This window comes from Dioscorea cayenensis, chromosome 16 (assembly GCF_009730915.1).
Source record: "Dioscorea cayenensis subsp. rotundata cultivar TDr96_F1 chromosome 16, TDr96_F1_v2_PseudoChromosome.rev07_lg8_w22 25.fasta, whole genome shotgun sequence".
NCBI classification, from domain to species: Eukaryota; Viridiplantae; Streptophyta; class Magnoliopsida; order Dioscoreales; family Dioscoreaceae; genus Dioscorea; species Dioscorea cayenensis.
In genome coordinates, this window is record NC_052486.1 from 23,073,281 (window position 1) to 23,090,342 (window position 17,062).

At 35.7% G+C, this 17,062-nt stretch overlaps 1 protein-coding gene across 7 annotated transcripts; it reads right to left on the minus strand.

Moving 5' to 3' along the window:
- Positions 1-12,211: 12,211 nt before the first annotated feature.
- On the minus strand, positions 12,212-16,990 carry LOC120279247 (protein SRG1-like). Of its 7 annotated transcripts, XM_039286122.1 has the most exons (8): positions 16,906-16,990; positions 16,639-16,704; positions 15,648-15,725; positions 14,521-14,827; positions 14,140-14,387; positions 13,746-14,064; positions 13,438-13,652; positions 12,239-12,794 (listed from the first exon to the last, which is right to left on the minus strand). In XM_039286122.1, the coding sequence occupies exons 4-7, from the start codon at positions 14,791-14,793 to the stop codon at positions 13,482-13,484; spliced, it is 1,011 nt and encodes a 336-aa protein (XP_039142056.1). In that variant the 5' UTR covers positions 14,794-14,827; positions 15,648-15,725; positions 16,639-16,704; positions 16,906-16,990; the 3' UTR covers positions 12,239-12,794; positions 13,438-13,481. The 7 variants fall into 7 exon arrangements, 6 of the variants coding, with proteins under 6 accessions (XP_039142053.1, XP_039142056.1, XP_039142057.1 ...); XR_005541848.1 differs by lacking the exons at positions 16,639-16,704; positions 16,906-16,990 and having other exon boundaries at positions 12,239-12,446; positions 12,544-12,794; XM_039286123.1 differs by lacking the exon at positions 15,648-15,725.
- Between the last annotated feature and the right edge of the window lie 72 nt (positions 16,991-17,062).

Here is a 17,062-nt window from a genome sequence, read left to right on the forward strand (position 1 = left end):
ATTTGGTACCTCTCCAACCATTAAGGATGAACCTAGATGTGCATTTGACCCTAATTAGAGAATTCCTTATCCCTAATGTAATCATAGGAGGATTTGGTCGGAAGAAACTTTGAGCCAATACTCGTATGGGATTAGGGGTAATCACTAAGGGATTCCGGATTACCTACTTTAAGAATCTCTTGGTCCAAAATCACCAACAAACCCAGTTTCTTCTAGCATTAGTAGCCCCGAGGGAATCCGCATCTGCGACCATTCTTTTCTTTTGATTTCTCATTCATTTGCCTCGGTGTGTAGACTTCTTCTTTTAGTTATTTTTACTCCCTTTTACTAGCTTAGGACAAACAAATGAGTAAAAAGGAAGTAAGGGTAGCTCCTTAGCTCAGTGGAATACGACCCTGTGTCGCTCATAGAGTATTACTTGATGAACCCCTGCATTTGCAGGATCACAATCAACTCCCCCATATGATTCATTATCATATGACCCGTAGGATAAAGTAGGCCAATAGGATAAGACTATCATATCCTATTGGCACACCAAACAAATGATGTGAGCAGGATATGAAAGTCTCATCATATTCTATCATTATTATCATATCCATCAAATGGGTTCTTAGAGTGCGTTTGGTGGACAGGATATGATATAGACTCGGATATGATATGAGGACCTGGATAGGAGTATTAAAGAATATGGGCATGATAAGCTCATATCTATCATATGTTTGATGCACATCGGATAAATCATTAAGTATCATTTTGTTATCTTATTTTATGTTTGAAGTGAACCAGATGACAACAAGATATGATATAAATGGTATGTAAATAGACAAAATTACCTTTTATAATATAGTTATATATATATATATATATATATATATATATATATATATTTTAAAATAGACTTTTTTTGAATTTTTTTTCCTTAATGATTTGCTTATCGAGATATTTTTAAACTTTTTAAAAAAATAAATAACTCATAAATAATATCCACTGTTAAGAATATATATGTTATAAATGTAAAGATAGTAATAAGAATAGAGAACCAGAGTATTTACCAAAACCCAAAAACCTTGAAGAATTAACTTCTTCTTCTTTCTTCTTTTATTTCTCTCTTTTCTTTTTCTTCTCTTTTCTTTTTATATCAAAGTATACAAAATGAGGGTATTTATAGGGTTACAAGAGTTGAATGAACGGCCGGGATCGATTCGATCCGACGGTCCAAAAATACACGGTTGGTGGAATAGTAATGAGACCCGGCGCCGCTACGATGCACTCATATGGCGGTCACTACATGTTGTTATCGCTACATGATGTTATCTAGAAGTTACTATAGTAATGTCTCTACATAGATGAAATTGCTACGATGAGACATCCATTACAAATATTTGTTTATAACACTCCCCTTGACGCTACTACGACCAAAGGATATGTCTGTTAAAACCTTGCTAGGAAAAACCCAGTGGGATAAAAACCTAGCTAAGGAAAAAGAGTACACTATCCTTGGCACATTTGAGGGTTACTGCCTCATTAAAAACCTTGCCTCGGAAAAACCCATTGGGACAAAAACCATGGCGAAGGGAAAAAGAGTACGCCTCCTCAAATAAATAACTTTTTAACTCATATCAGAAGTACTTACATCCTTAAGTCTTCTCATCCCGATTTTGTATATAAGTCTTTGGTGAATGCACTTAGGAAGTGATTTTGTGAATAGATCACCGATTCTCACCTGGATTGAATCTTTTTGAACTCTATAACGCCTTCTTTCCGGAGATCATGAGTGTAGAAAAATTTTTGAGTGATATATGTTTCGTTCTCGTCACCTTTAATATAACCTCCTTGTATTTGAGAAATACAAGCATTGTTGTCTTCATAAATTACTATAGCATTTGTTGTTACTCGATGGTAATTTGCGGGATGATCGTATATGCTCAATCATAGATCGTAACCATTGGCATTCACGACTTGCTTCATGGAGAGCTAGAATTTCGAGCATGATTCTGATGAAGTAGTCAGAAGAGTTTGTTTTGTGGAACGCCATGAGATAGTCTGTACTATCATGAAGAAAAACATGTATCCGATCCCCGAGATCGCCCTTTATGAGGATCGACTGGATACCCAGATGTCAAGAAACACTGGGAGGTTGGATGAAGACTCATGTCGATAGAATAAACCCAGATCTGTAGTTCCTCGTAAATAACGTAGCACATCTTTTATTCCTTTCCAGTGTCTTCGTGTCGGTGTAGAGACCCGTATCTTGTTAGAAGATTCTATCGCAAAAGCTATATCCTGGTTCGGTATTATTTCAGAAGGTACATTAATGCACCGATTAGACTTAAATATGGAGTTTCTGGACCAAGAATGATCTCTCCTTCTTCCCTAGGGCGAAATGGATCTTTCTCGAACATCAAGAGTTCGGACGACCATATCAGGCATGCTCAGTGGATAAGCCTTCTCCATATTGAATCTCTTCAAAGACCTTTTCAGCATAGGGTTGATTGATGCACAAATATTCCCCGAGGATAAGTGCTCGATTTGTATACCTAGATGTCAATTTGGTCTTTCCCAAATCTTTCATTTCAAATTCTTTTTCGGATATGATCTGCTAGACTGCAATTTTCGTGAAGAGTGCCTTACAAGATTTAAATCATCCACATATATCGCTATCACAAACAAAAACCGTTAGTATAACTTTTAATAAAACACACATGGACATATATTATCATTTTTGGTACCCTTCTTTTTATAAGATATTCAATCGAGACGGTTATACCACATCCGTCCCGCATTGTTTTTAACCCATCAAAAGAGATCTCTCGTAATTTAATAGAGTATAAATGATGATTATTTGTAATGTTTGTTTTTTTCTATATCCTTCGTGGATTTTCATATATATGTCATTTTCAAGTAATCCATACTGTATATGTCTGTGACAACATCCATCAATCGCGATATCTAATTTATTACTGTCGCCATGGCAATTAAAAATCGAAAAGTAATTCCATCCATTACGTGAGAGTATGTCTCTTCATAATCAATACCGTGCATTTGAGAAAAACCCTTGAGCAACCAGGTCTTGCTTTGTATCTCATAATTTGATTATTTTTCATTTCTTTTTTTCTCACAAACACCCATTTATAACCGACTGGTTTTTATCCCTTCGGTGTTGGCACTATCGGCCCCAAACACCCTCACGCTTTTGATAGGGAATTTAGCTCAGCCTGGATAGCTTCTTTCCATTTTGGCCAATCATTTTTTTGTCGACATTCTTCAATGGATCGTGGCTCGGATCATTATCAGTATTTATTTCTATATCTGTAGATGAATATATCATTTATTTCGGTCTCATGCCGATTCAATCTTTGACCATCATCTACATAGCAAATTGAATTTTTCAACATTTTCGTAAATATCATCCCCCATTGATTCTTCATTAACTTGTTCGAGGGTTTTATAATTTCTCTTCCCTCTTTACATGGGAGATCCTTTTCTTTATTTTTTTCCGCTTTCCTTTTTCTAGGAGCTGAATCTTTGGCACCAATTGGTCTTCCACGTTTTTGTCGTGGTTTATTTTCTATTTGATTTTCTTTCAATGGATTCTTAGGAATCTCAATTCTTGCAGGAGCATTAGCAATCGGTATATATGATTTGGTTACCATTTTTAGTATCAAAGTGAATGCATCGTGATTTCATTTCAGTAATATTTTGCAATTTAATGATCCTTTGAACTTCAAGTTCACATTCATCTGGTACGAGGATCATATGTATGTAATCATGATGCATTCCAATCAATTTCTTTTTGGCTCATTTTTGAGTAATCATTTCTCCCCTAATGCAGGGGAAGACGATTCATCGAAAACGATAACTGCAAAATTCGCAGAAGAATACATCCCCTCATAATGGTTCTAAATATCGTATAATCTGAAGGGGAATCATAACCAACATATATACCAAGTCTCAGCGCTATGGACCCATTTTTGTACGATTTGGTGGTGGTATTGGCACATATATCTGCACAACCAAATATTCTTATATATGAAATATCGGCCTTTACCCATAACAAGTTGAGCGTGGTGAATATAAAATTACATGCAGTGGGTCGGATCCAGATTAAAAGTCATGCAGCATGCAAAATAGCATCGACCCCACGCACTTAGTAGGCGCTTTTCAGTCCCCTAATAACATCGATTTGAGCAATAATCTGGAGTCTTTTAATTAATGACTCCGCTAACCCATTTTGGGTACGTATATGAGCTACCTGGACGCTCAACATGTATTCCAACTCGCCATACAATAATCATAAAATGATTTTTGATGAAAAATTCACCAAAGATTATCAAGACGTAATTGTCTTTATGGGATAATCTCGGAAATTGTGCTTTAAGCCCCGATAATTTGTGCCAATAACCTTGCAAAATGCTACATTCCTCGTAGATGTAGTTTAAACATGGGACCATCTAGTCGACGATCGATTAAAAACCATAAAATACCCTAAAAATGGTCCACATCGACGGATGTATTGGTCCACAAATGTCTCCTTTAGTATTCTTTCTAAAAATTTAGGAGATTCACCACCACTTTTGTTATAGAAGGTCTGGTTATTAGCTTTCCCATTGAACATGCTGAACATGCATATTCATTATGTGTTAGGATTTTATAATCCTTCAGTCGGGTGTCCATGAGAACTAGTAATAATCCGCGTAAACATAATAGCACCCTGGATGTCCAAGTCTTTCATGCCATATTTTAAATATCTCTCGGGTCATTAACCTTCCCAAGGGTTAATACCGATATGATTCCATCACTTTAATACGTGTAAAATATAATCCCGAGGATATACAGGAAAGCTTTCAAGTACATGCGTTTTTGGCATGAAATGACTTGTGTAATATAAAGATATTCTTTTCCTTCCTTATCAACCGTCTCTAAATGATATCCATTGAGACGTATATCTTTAAAGCTTAAAAGGTTCCTCCTAGACTTAGGGAATAGAGAGCATTTTTTCATCCTGCAAGGATGTTCCATTTGGCAACATCAATCGCCGCTTCTCCAGAACCTTCAACCGAGTCCGACTGACCCTCGCTATTGTAGGGCTATATATGCCTTTCTCATTGATAAGGATATAAAATATATTTTTTTCTTGTCAAAATAGTATGCGTTGTCCCACAATCAATAATGCATTCATCATCAGCCATATTCTAACAAAACAAAAGAAAAACATAATTTAATAAAACATAAAGACATATTACAAACTAGTCTATAAGGAAATCGACTATATCTAAATATGTATTTTTCAGTTACATTTAAATTATTTACGGAATTATCCTCAATTGGATCAATCTATGGGTTGTCAAGCAAAAATTTGTCTCAATATCTTTACCTTTCTTGTTTTTTTAAGTGATTCTTGGTAAAGATGGACAAAATGTTTTGGGGTCCCTGCATTTCCCGGACCAACGACCTTCCGTGCCACAACGACATAGCATGTATCTTTCTTTTCGTCTCTAACCCCATCTTGTGGCTTTTGTTGCTTCGCTGATGTACATCAATTCTATTATCGCGTGGTCCGATATTATTTCGCCCCCACCACGACCGCGTAGTCCTCGACCACCATAATTTCCTCGCCCACCGCGGTTTTTAAAACTAGCACCGCGACCACGCCATCTCTTTCGCCTCAAAAATTAATTTCCGGCAGCTAGTGCTCGATCCGGATGGTCGAGATTGATGATTCCGCATCAACAATTCATTGTTTTGCTCCGCCCACGAGGAGACAAGAAATTAATTCGTGAGAATTTTTGTAAAAATTCTTTTCTCTATATTGTTGTTGTAATATAACATTTCGATGCGTGAAATGTTGTAAATGTTTTCTCGAGCATCATTCCTTCTCACATCTGCTTTCTCCACTGGAGACGGCAATCGAAACAATTTTTAAACATTTCTGAATTATATTCTCGCACGCTTTTAAAATCTTGAAACCCCGAGGCTTGACCAATCATTGCGTGCTTTTGGGCAAGTAGACCATTCTCGAGATGTTCAAATCTCTTTCGTGGATAACCACAATTCCCCGTGGATCCTCAATGGTCAAGTATTCATTCTTCGGGGCCATCATCAATACGATGCCTTATAAATATTAAGGCCTTCGCCTTTATTATCACTAGGCTCATCGTTATTAGCCTCAATAGTTTTTACTCGGGTGTTTCTTGCTTTCGGATGAAGCTTGATATCAAGGCTCCATGATATATAATTGCTCCCCGAGATTTGAAGGGCCTCGAATTCTCTTTTTCGCAATATTTGCCATTTTTTCTTCAAAATAATAATATAGCATGTAATTAGAATAGAGTATAGAATAAAATATAAATCATCTATACTTGCTCATATATACTCGGTATTGTTCATGTATAACACTATTCATATATACAGTACTGTTCATGTACGACACTATTCATGTATACATTACTATTCATGCATACGGTATCAGTCTTACATACTGCAATTATTGCAAAGATTGGGAATTAAAAATTTGTTTGAAAGTGATTATAAGTTAAAAAGGGAAGAAGAAGTAAAAATAATGGAGAGAAGAAAATAGGGGGCCGACGGAGAAAAGCCGGCCGAGTTGCCGACGGAGAAACTCGAAGGGGCCGGCGAAGTCGTGAGAAGGGCGTCGGAGAAGAGAAAAAGGGCCCGATGTATCTTTACTGTGTTTTTGTCAACGATCGACGGAGAGAGGTCGCCGTGAAAAACTTAGAAGATGATGCTTGATAATTTGGATTTGATGGAAAAACCTCATTGTAATAATAATATTATTGTTTTTTCTTGTTTATTTTAAAAGTATCGGGCAATATTAGCCTTTACGGCTTTTAGTATCAGATGTTTTTTTATGTATGCTTCTAAGAAAATCTTATGTATTGTTGACTGAATAAAATGTATGGTTTGCTAGTATTATATTACCTGTCGATCCTTCCTGCATTCAGTGTTAGAAATGGATTCCACATATATATATATATATTAGATGAGTCAAAGAAAATTAAAATCATATGAGCAAATTCGTGCTGATAACGTGTTAAGAATATATATGTTATAAATGTAAAGATAGTAATAAGAATAGAGAACCAGAGTATTTACCAAAACCCAAAAAACCTTGAAGAATTAACTTCTTCTTCTTTCTTCTTTTTATTTCTCTTTTCTTTCTCTTCTCTTTTCTTTTTATATCAAAGTATACAAAAATGAGGGGTATTTATAGGGTTACAAGAGTTGAATGAACGGCCGGATCGATCTCGATCCGACGGTCCAAAATACCGCTGGTCGGTGGAATAAGTATGAGCACCCGGCGTCACCGCAGCTACCATATGGGCGGTACTACGATGCTCATGGTCGCTACGATGATATCTAGCGATTACTATAGTAATGCCTGTCACTATAGATGAAATCGCTATGAGGCATCCATTAAAAATATTTGTTTATAACATCCACAAATATATAGATTGTAATATCACCAACTTGCAAAAATTATAGTTAATACCTATTTCTTTTAGAGAAAATTATACACAAAGTCATTAATATGACATAAAGCTAGAGTAACAAATTCATTAATGGAAAATAAATAGATCACATCAAAATCAATTTAAAAAAAATCATCAAACTAGAGAAACTAAAAATAAGACATTGTTAAAATAAGAGATTTAGATGAAAAATAATCTGTTTAAGCACAAGATCGACAAAGAAACCCTTTAATTAACTACTCAAAATACATAAAATCCTATCTAAAATAGTGAAATTTGTGTTTTATCTAGTTGTTGAAAAGCTTTCTTGTCCCAAGCATCGTATTTAAAAGATCAAAAGAAGAGATACAATAAAAACCCTAGATAAGGGAGAGAAGCCAAATAATAGGGAAAATAATAATTTTTTTTATCATTTCCTACCTTTTTGGATAAAGTGGGTCAATAAGATAAAACTATTATATCTTATTAGCATACCAAACAACAGATAGTAGCAGGATATGATAGTCTATTATATCTTATCGTTCTTATCATGTCCACCAAACGTGCCCTTTCAATAGTGGAGGAGTTAGGATTTGAACGGTGGTTATTTGTAAAGGTGTGACACGGTGGATAAGTTGTACACGTGGATAATTGTCTGCTAAGAGTTTGTTGGGTTCATTGTAAAGGGATTAATGTGGTTGGGTTTAGTCCATTGTAAAGGAATTAATGTGGACCGTTAAATTAGATTTAAGGTTGGACCCTATATGATGGGTTCTAATATGAACCGTCCAAGTTAGATATATAAGGATTTGTAATGTGGACCAAGATGATGATGACCCTAGAGATGCAGGCGAATCTGATGACATGGAGCACAGTGATGATGCTTTAACGCTAGGGCAGTATCAGAGAGACATTAAGTTGGAAGCTCTAGCTCGGAGGGGAAATGTAAAATCAAGGACTAAGCCAAAAAAGGGTCAAAGAATTTCTTCTTACACTTAATCTTCTTTATGAGGACTACATGGAGATTGAAAGACTTCGTTTGCAAGTTAAAACTTCTCTTAAATCTTGCAACTTTTATGTTGCAGAGGCTCTTGGTAGCTGACGGTTTAGTCATCTTTGGTGGAAGATTTCCTGCGTTTTACTTGTTGGTTTAGTGCTTAAAACTTAGGTGGGTTTTCCGTTGATGTTCTTGTTTGGGTTCAGTTTTTAGCTCTCTTTAGTTTTTGTGTTTTGTTTTTGGTTTTGTCTCCTTTCCTTTGTTCCTTTTTTGTATCTTAGCTATTTTTAGCTCATTTTAGCAAAAACACATATCAATTCCAAGTCCATCAAGATTATCAGGTTTCCTTTGACATTCAAAATTACCGACTTCTAATTTTGTGGACTTCCTCAAAATCAGTAGAAATATAACTCTTCAAATTGCTATGGCAGTTATTAGTACCATCTTCATTTATGTTTGTTATGACAGTCTACTATGGTGGCACTACAGGTGGTTTGAAGGCAGAACCCTCAAAGATTTCTTGCATGAACTTTTTAACAATTGCATTGTCCTTGATTATGATTAGACAATTTCTTAGGATTTCTCTTCCCCTGAGCATCTTTTTTGAACATCTTCCATCTCAAATCTCATGCCTCTCTCATCCTTCATTATGGACTGTTCCAGTAGTTAGTGTGACATGATGACCTAGATCTTGAAAAACAACATGATTTTCTCTATTCGATCCTTTTACCAAGTCCTTGTTCTGTAGTCCCTTAAGCCTTCAATTTTAGAAAATGAGTTGTCCAAGTAAGATTCTAGTTGTTGGCAAGGGTGTCATAGTAATTTATTTGAGTAATGCTATATAGCACTACTCATTTACACAAAATGGCCACACTACTCACGTGGCTCACTTTCATCTCTCTCCTACGTACTCAGCACTCTAATACCATTGAAGAAAAACATTAGGCCCTAATTCCTCTTCCTTTTCTTTGCTTCATCACCGATCCTCATCTTCGCACCGTCATCGAACTCGTCGCAGGTCGCCCGCTCGTCACTCCGATCCTCATCTTCACACCATCATCGAACCCTTCGCCGGTCGCCCGCCCGTCACCCGCCGCCCGCCCTTCATCTTCATAATCGATCATGTTGGATTTATGTTTTGTCTGTTTTTGAGGTTTGAGATATGATTTGTGTGAATGATGTTTGAAATTTGGTTTCTTGAGTTTTTCTTTCTTTCTTCTATTTGCTTGATTTTTTACTTTGAATTTGTTCATTAGAAGAACAAATAGGAAGAAACAAAAAAAAGGAGGCCTTTTAACACAAAAAATGTTTCTTTTTTAATTTTGAATGTTTTAATGCTCATATGAGCTGAATCCCTTCTTTTTAGTAAGATCTCTTTTGATGGCTTCAACTGTGAATTTAAAGCGACCAGTGGCCGAGCTCCTGAATGTTTGATTATGTGTTTAATTCTAACTTCTTTTAATATTTAATTGTTACTGTTCAGAAATTTTGATTTAAGGAAATAGTCTTATTCCCTGTTCCAAATGAATTTGATATGAGGCCATTCAATGCTTCACTATGATTTTCATTTCATTGTAACTTTATTTTTGTTTTTTTAAGCAGACACTTAATTGTAATGTTTTGCCTCAATGATCATTACCATTGTTGAATTTTGTGTGTGAAAGTTATGTTTCGTGCAAATGAGTGCTGAGTAGGAGAGAGGTGAAAGTGGGCCACATGAGTAGTGTGGCCATTTTGTGTAAATGAGTAGTGCTATATAACATCATACCACAACAACATAATATATCACACCCTTCTTGTGTGTTGTTGTTTAATTGTGAAGATCATTCCATAATGATTAAATAATATGAATGGCTTGTTTAATCACACCATATCTTATATATATATATATATATATAAAGAAAGTGGGTAAACCACTGTTTTGCTAAGAAAACCATAAACCACAATTTCTTAAGGTGCGATTAAGCAATGACATTGGTGAATGTTAACTGTTTTGCTTTATTCTAAGTTATTTTGTCAAATCCTCTTGTTCTTTGTTTTGACTATTACTATATCATATTTACTTATGCTTCTCTGATTTTTTGGGTTACTTATCAATGACTGAGGTAAGCATGAAAAACAGGCAATATTTTCTGCTTTAAGAATGAATCAAATGTGGCAAAATAAAGACCTCAATTCGACAATTTTTTTTTATTTATGAGAAAGTGGATAAACCACTGATTTATTAAATCAACAATATTTTTAAACTCATTCAACCTGTTTTATTTTCATTACATTTAATAATAACACAGTAAAACATACATCAGAGGTGATATAGGCTCTAGTTTCATATATCCAAAATGTTTTTCCCTTCAAACTTTGAAGAAAAGAGCATTCTGAGATAATTCCATGAGCTAATAGTCTGTAGATACTCTGCAACTGTCTTATCATCTTTGGTGACTCGATTGAGTTGATCCCGCAAGTTGTAGATGCGTGTATAACTTTTGTTGGCATATGACATGTGTAGAAATGTCCAAGCCTTTTGGGTATTGGAGGCGCCTGTGACGGTCGATGCAACTGTGATGTTAACAGAGGCCATCATCGCTTGTTGAATTAGACGATCTTGATGGACCCACAGTCGGTATGCTGGGTTCACTTCTTCTCAGTTGTTGCGGGTAATAGTTGTTGTTGGAGTAGGTTTTGTGCCATCCAAGTGGCCATAGAGATCATGGCCTTCGAGCAGCATGGTGAGTTGAGCCTTCCATATGTGAAATTGGAGCTGCCAATAAGTCGAATGGGCAGTTGTGATGCTAGATTGAATTGCACTATTTGAGTTGATGTAGTAGAGTCAGCATTGAGCACCGTAGTTGGATTCGTGCTTGTGGCCATTGTGATTGGGTGGAGAAAAAAAAAACGGGATCTGACTCATTAGATCTAATGGCTCTTAGATACCATAAAGGAGATAAGTAACAAGTTAAGAAAATGAGATAATGTTTATTGAAGAAGTAGATACAAAGTGAAGTAAAGCTAAGGCCTCCTTTAATTAAGGAGAATTATTCAAAGTGAAAACTAACTTAGTTAAACATTCAAACTGAGAACAAACATTCAGATTAGGAGGGAACCATTCAAACATAGCGTTGCGTGGTTCAATGTTCTCCTATGTCATTGCCGAAAGTGATCCTATCATTGAATCAAGCTTCAGATTATGGAATGTGGTTATCGACAAGTGTTCTTGATCCAGATTTTCAACAGCTTTGTGCTCAATGCTCTTGTATTTTGTTGCACCTGGGACAACAGCAAGTGGAGAGCTGAATCACCAACTGAGCAGTAGCACCATTAGGCGAAGTTTGAGAGGAAATCAGGGCAAAAACGTTAGCAAGTTTGAAAAGTTTATTATGGGATGAATTCTAGTAATCAATAGTATTAGAATTAATCTTGAATTAATCATGTGTAATTATAGTGAGAGGTTGTTACAGGTTGTTATGATGAGGGGGTAGTGGTGTCCTGGCACATGACCTGTTTGTTAAAATGCCAAAGAGGACATGTGGTTACAAATTGTAAAGGTATAATACCCGAATTAGTCCCTTTTACTTTTCTCTCTCTTTTTGGTCCTTCTACTGAGAAATGCTCCAAAGTAGTCTCTCTACTCTTGAAAATGGTTCTACTTAGTCCCTTCTACTCTAAAATAGGCTAATTATTGGTTATATTTTCAAAAGTAGAGGAATTAGTGGGGGCATTTCTGAATAGATGGACCAAAAGTAAAGAGAAAAGTAGACTAATTCGAGTATTATACCAATTGTAAATGATTCTCCAGGATATTGATATAAAAGCAAGACAGTAATAGGAATGATGGCATCTTTAGCCAGAATTCCCTTCCTCTATCTCATCTTCTCCTTCTTCTAGCTTCTATTTCCTTCTATCTCAACCTCTTCCTCTGCAATTATTCCTGAAACTACATTGCAGGCAGCTCAACCTGCAACATATTTTCCGTTGCTCATTATCTGAATAGACACATACAGAGACAGAGTGTCAATAGTCACTAGCAGTAATTAGCAGATGCACACATATATTGCTGATTTTGAGAGTACAGCTTTTTACTTCATTGATATCTGCAATGCTGATAATGAAAGCATCAGGGAGTGGTTTGACTGGAACCCAAGCATCATTGTTTTTTATCTGCAATCCTTGAACTTCATTCACTTGGAGTAGCACTGTCAGACCTACAGCATCAGAATGAGGTGATAGACCCATCAACCTTGCTTGCTTGAGGACATGGAAGGTAGTAGTCAATCCTTAAAGCTTATGCCACTCCTCGAATTTCTTGTTTGTATTATTACTCCAGTGCATCCCTGAAATTTCAGTTGCAGTAATCTAAACATTAAAGACATTAATCTTTCCGTCCTATCAGAATGAACAATTGCTGTGCTTTGGAAATTTCATTCATTCTCAAAGCAGATCATTTTCGCTTGTAAGCCATTCTTACCTCAATCATCCATGCATAACCGATCAAACAAACATTAAAAAAGTGGAATTTGGCACAAGTGATTTCCAAAACCAAAAGGATCAAACAAGTAACTGTCATCATCTTCTTAAGAATAGTATGTCTGTCCATTTGCTGCGAATCCGCAATAAGTCTCAAAAGATGAGAACAAAGTGGCAAGTAATCAATTATTTAAACTGGTGGGAATATAATTTATCCTACTTATCTCATTTTCTTCAATATAACAGCCAGCAGTTTGATTGAACAAGCTACTTATGTCAATTACAAATACTTCTGATAATATTTTATCATTATGCTGAGTTTCAGGCACAAAGCCAGCTCTTAGTTTAGCATGAAGACTCACCCAAATCAATGTACATATATAGCAGTGCATAAAAATTACATGGTGGAGTCTTCTGTATGAATCAATTTATCAATATAGCAGTAACGTAGAAAATCATGCATCAGAGGCGTTTAAGCCTCTAGTTTCATATAATTCAATCTGTTCTTACCATCAAGTTTGATGGCAAAGGTCATCCTTAAATAATCCGGGAAGCTAATGGTCTTTGTAGTAGAATGGTTCACTTTTCTCCTGTGTCTCTGCCTGAAGTGGGCCTACTTGTGCATCAGTCCTCAGGCTATGAAATGTGACAATCGACAAGCGTTCTCGCTCTGGACTTACAACAGCCCTGTGTTCAATGCTCTTATATTTCCCATTGCTCATTATCTGCCAGAGTAAGAAATCAGTATATGTATATCTGGCTGTTAGCTACAAATGAATAAATACAATGTTGGTTGAGATTTGAGAGTTAAATTTTACTTCAATGATATCTCCAAGGTTGATAATGAAAGCATTTGGGAGTGGTTTGATTGGAAGCCAAGCACCATTCTTTTTTATCTGCAATCCTTGAACATCATTCACTTGAAGAAGCACTGATAGACCCACAGCATCAGAGTGTGGGGATAATCCCATCACCTTGCTTGCTTGAGGACATGGAGGGTAATAGTTAATCCTTATAGCTTGTAGTCCACCTTTGAAATTGTCTATGAGTTTATTGAGTTTCAAGCTCTTCCCTATTGCTTCTAACAGAATGTTTGCCACTCTCTGCATTTCTTCAGAGTACTGATCCAATGCATCCCTGAAATTTGAATTGCATTATCTAAATATACTAAAAACATTGATGTTTTAAAGCTGAGAATATGAAAAGGAATACTTGAATATTGGTGGATTTGTTGGCCAGAGTTTCAAATTCCTCCCAGAAACTGGTCTAGTAGAAAGGAAGTACATATCCCCCCAGTCCAATTTCTGTTCCTCTGAGACAACAGAGGCATGGCCATAGCCTTCAACAGAGCCTGGAAGTTGTTCATATACTTTCTTCTCCTCCAAAGGCAACCGAAAGAACTCTTCAATCACTACCTTCATTGTCTCTATCACTTTATCAGGAACTCCATGGTTAATGAGCTGCAGAAAAATTTATTTTAGAACAATGAATTTTAGTTCTTTATGAACACATATCAGTATCATTCCACTTGATGATACAAATCACTGAATGCTGATCATGTGTTAGAATTTACATCTTGTTAGAGATGCTGACCTGGAAGAAACCCCATTCTTCACAAGCCAAACCGAGTTTCAGGACCTCATCTTGGGAATGCTGAAGATAATCAAGTCTACTCAAATCTATGATTGGAATATCACCATGTCTGGCAGCACTATCCAGAACAGGACTGCTGTTGATCTCAGGCCTAACATACCTTCCTGGAACCTCAGTGAATTCCTTTGAAGCCGCAAGCGATTGAACGTTCGGCACTGGAAGAGATCCTCCTATGTTCTTCAAGTTCAAATTATCAATTTCTGCTTCAGCCATCACTCCAAAGTGCTATCAGCCACCTACAATGAACCTTCAGAGATCAGCAATGCCTTACTATATACTATTTCTGTTTTATATGCAATTATCAAGTATGTCAAGTGTGATGACACATTTTAACAAACATATTGTTTTTATATTGCACTTAAGCAACTAGGTTGGGTATATGTCATTTTCTCCTATAAATTAAGAATTCTGTTTTCATTATTGAATCATTATGCCAAAGACCTCAGGACAAGCATTTGTAATAATTTACTTATAATTTCCCATTTTACTTAACAACTATATACTAGGGTCTTCACAACTAAATAACTAAACAATTATAATTTTCTATTATACTTACGTGTTTGTCTTGTTGTCTTGTTTTCTTATGTTTTTTTTTAATAGAGTTGTAGTTTATCCACTTTATTTTAAAAAAAAAACTAAACAACAAAACACATAATCGATTTGATATATGATGTTCTCCGATGATTTTGTTGAATAATAGGCACATAGTGCCTCTTTTTTTATTAATATAAAAAGTACGGAGGAATGATTGATTGGGGAGAGATTTGAACCTATAACCTCCTCTTACACTTTGATGATATACCATTGGGCTATCCAATGGTTGACTTTGAAGCTCTAAAAGCTAACTTATAAGAAAAAGATTAAATTTTTTTTTTTGAAAGGTGGATAGGATAGACCATGATTCATTAATAAGAAAAAAAAAAAGTTGCTGACAAATAAAAGTAACACAACTCATAGAAGATGGGACTTTTATTTCTAGTTTTCATACTTTAATTTATCTTTAATTTTGTAAAAAGGATACCATCATTAAGATAAAGAAAAGCAAAAGGAGTATTTACAACCACCACCTTAGCAATAAAAAGATAGTAATTCCCTTTCCTGCCGAGTAAATGGTTGAGTGATGCAGCGCCTAAAGAACAAGAGGACTGGCAAGGAAGATAAGGAGGAGAATAAGAGAAGGAGAAGAAGAAAAGCAGAGGAAAAAGAAAAGCCTTGGCTAATGTCCTCCCCTTTTCATTCATTTGTAAACCTTTTATATCAGTATTAGTACAGAGATTGTAACAGGGTTACCAGTCAGGCATTTAAACAAGCATTACATGAGCCAATAGATGCTACAATTCTATAATAGCATCCTCTAATAACCATGCATTTCCTAAACACATAGCCATATCATTCCACAGCTAATCATACTATTACTTAAACAATTGCTGCATAATAATACCCCCAACTGAAATCACACATTACTTCATCACAAAATCTGCAAATTTAGCACCTGAGATTCCCTGGGTCATGTGACCACCTACAGCCCCATTTGCAACATTGAGGGATCAACTTCTTCTCACAATGATTGAGATGAGTAATTTGTTCACTTTATCAAAAGCAATATATATATATATACACAATGAGACAGAAGTTAATAAAAAAAAATTTATATTTGAGAACCTCTGCCTGTGTGGTTCATTTGCCTCATACTCAATCTTCAACATCAATAAATTAAGTTTTTCTCCCCCTTTTGTTTAAGGTTTTTTTTTTTTTTTAAGATTCGAGATTTTCAATGTAACCTTTTTATGTATTGAATTTGTCTTTGCTTTGTTGCTTCTATTTTGTTTGGTTGCTCCCTCTTGATACTTCACAGGTTGCCGACACAAATCAGTTTGAAATCTGTCAAGATTATTAGTTTTTCTTTGGCAATTAAAAAATCATGGCTTCCAATTTTGTGGATTCCCTGAAAATCAACAGAAATACAGCTCTTCGAACTGTTATGACAGTTATAGTACCATCTTTACTTATACTTGTTTGTAAAGCAATATTTATGATTGAAATAGCGTAATATCACACCCTTTTTGTGTTGGGAAGACGGTTGCACAGCAGTGCAGAAACAGCAGAATCAAACCCTTCCCAGTGCTGATGAGGAACAAATGAATGGCATGATTGAGCAGATCAATCACTAAACAACAGAGCAAACTTGAAAGCTTCACTAAAATTAGAGGTGATACTATCACTCTACAACTACCACTTTGTCCTCTTGAAAACAAAGATCGGTTTACCCAAAAAAGAGGAAGAAAAGGAAACACAAAGATGGAGAGATTGACAGAAATTACTCACAGTGGAGATCAGGTCTTGCCCCTTCTTTATCAATCTTCCAAAAACTTCCCCCTTCTACACCACCCCCTTTCTCATCAATCACTGACTGTAACCCAACAATCTTATTATATACTAAAGATACATATCTATGTCTATATATTAATATAAAACTGGCACC

Excerpts from the sequence above, each read along its gene's own strand:
- LOC120279247 (XM_039286119.1), bottom strand. The coding sequence starts at position 14,793 with ATGGCTGAAGCAGAAATTGATAATTTGAACTTGAAGAACATAGGAGGA. Across the intron at positions 14,388-14,520 it reads AAGAATGGGGTTTCTTCCAG|CTCATTAACCATGGAGTTCC; the intron begins GTCAGCATCTCT and ends ATTTTTCTGCAG. Across the intron at positions 13,653-13,745 it reads ACCTTGGAGATATCATTGAA|ATAATGAGCAATGGGAAATA; the intron begins GTAAAATTTAAC and ends TTACTCTGGCAG.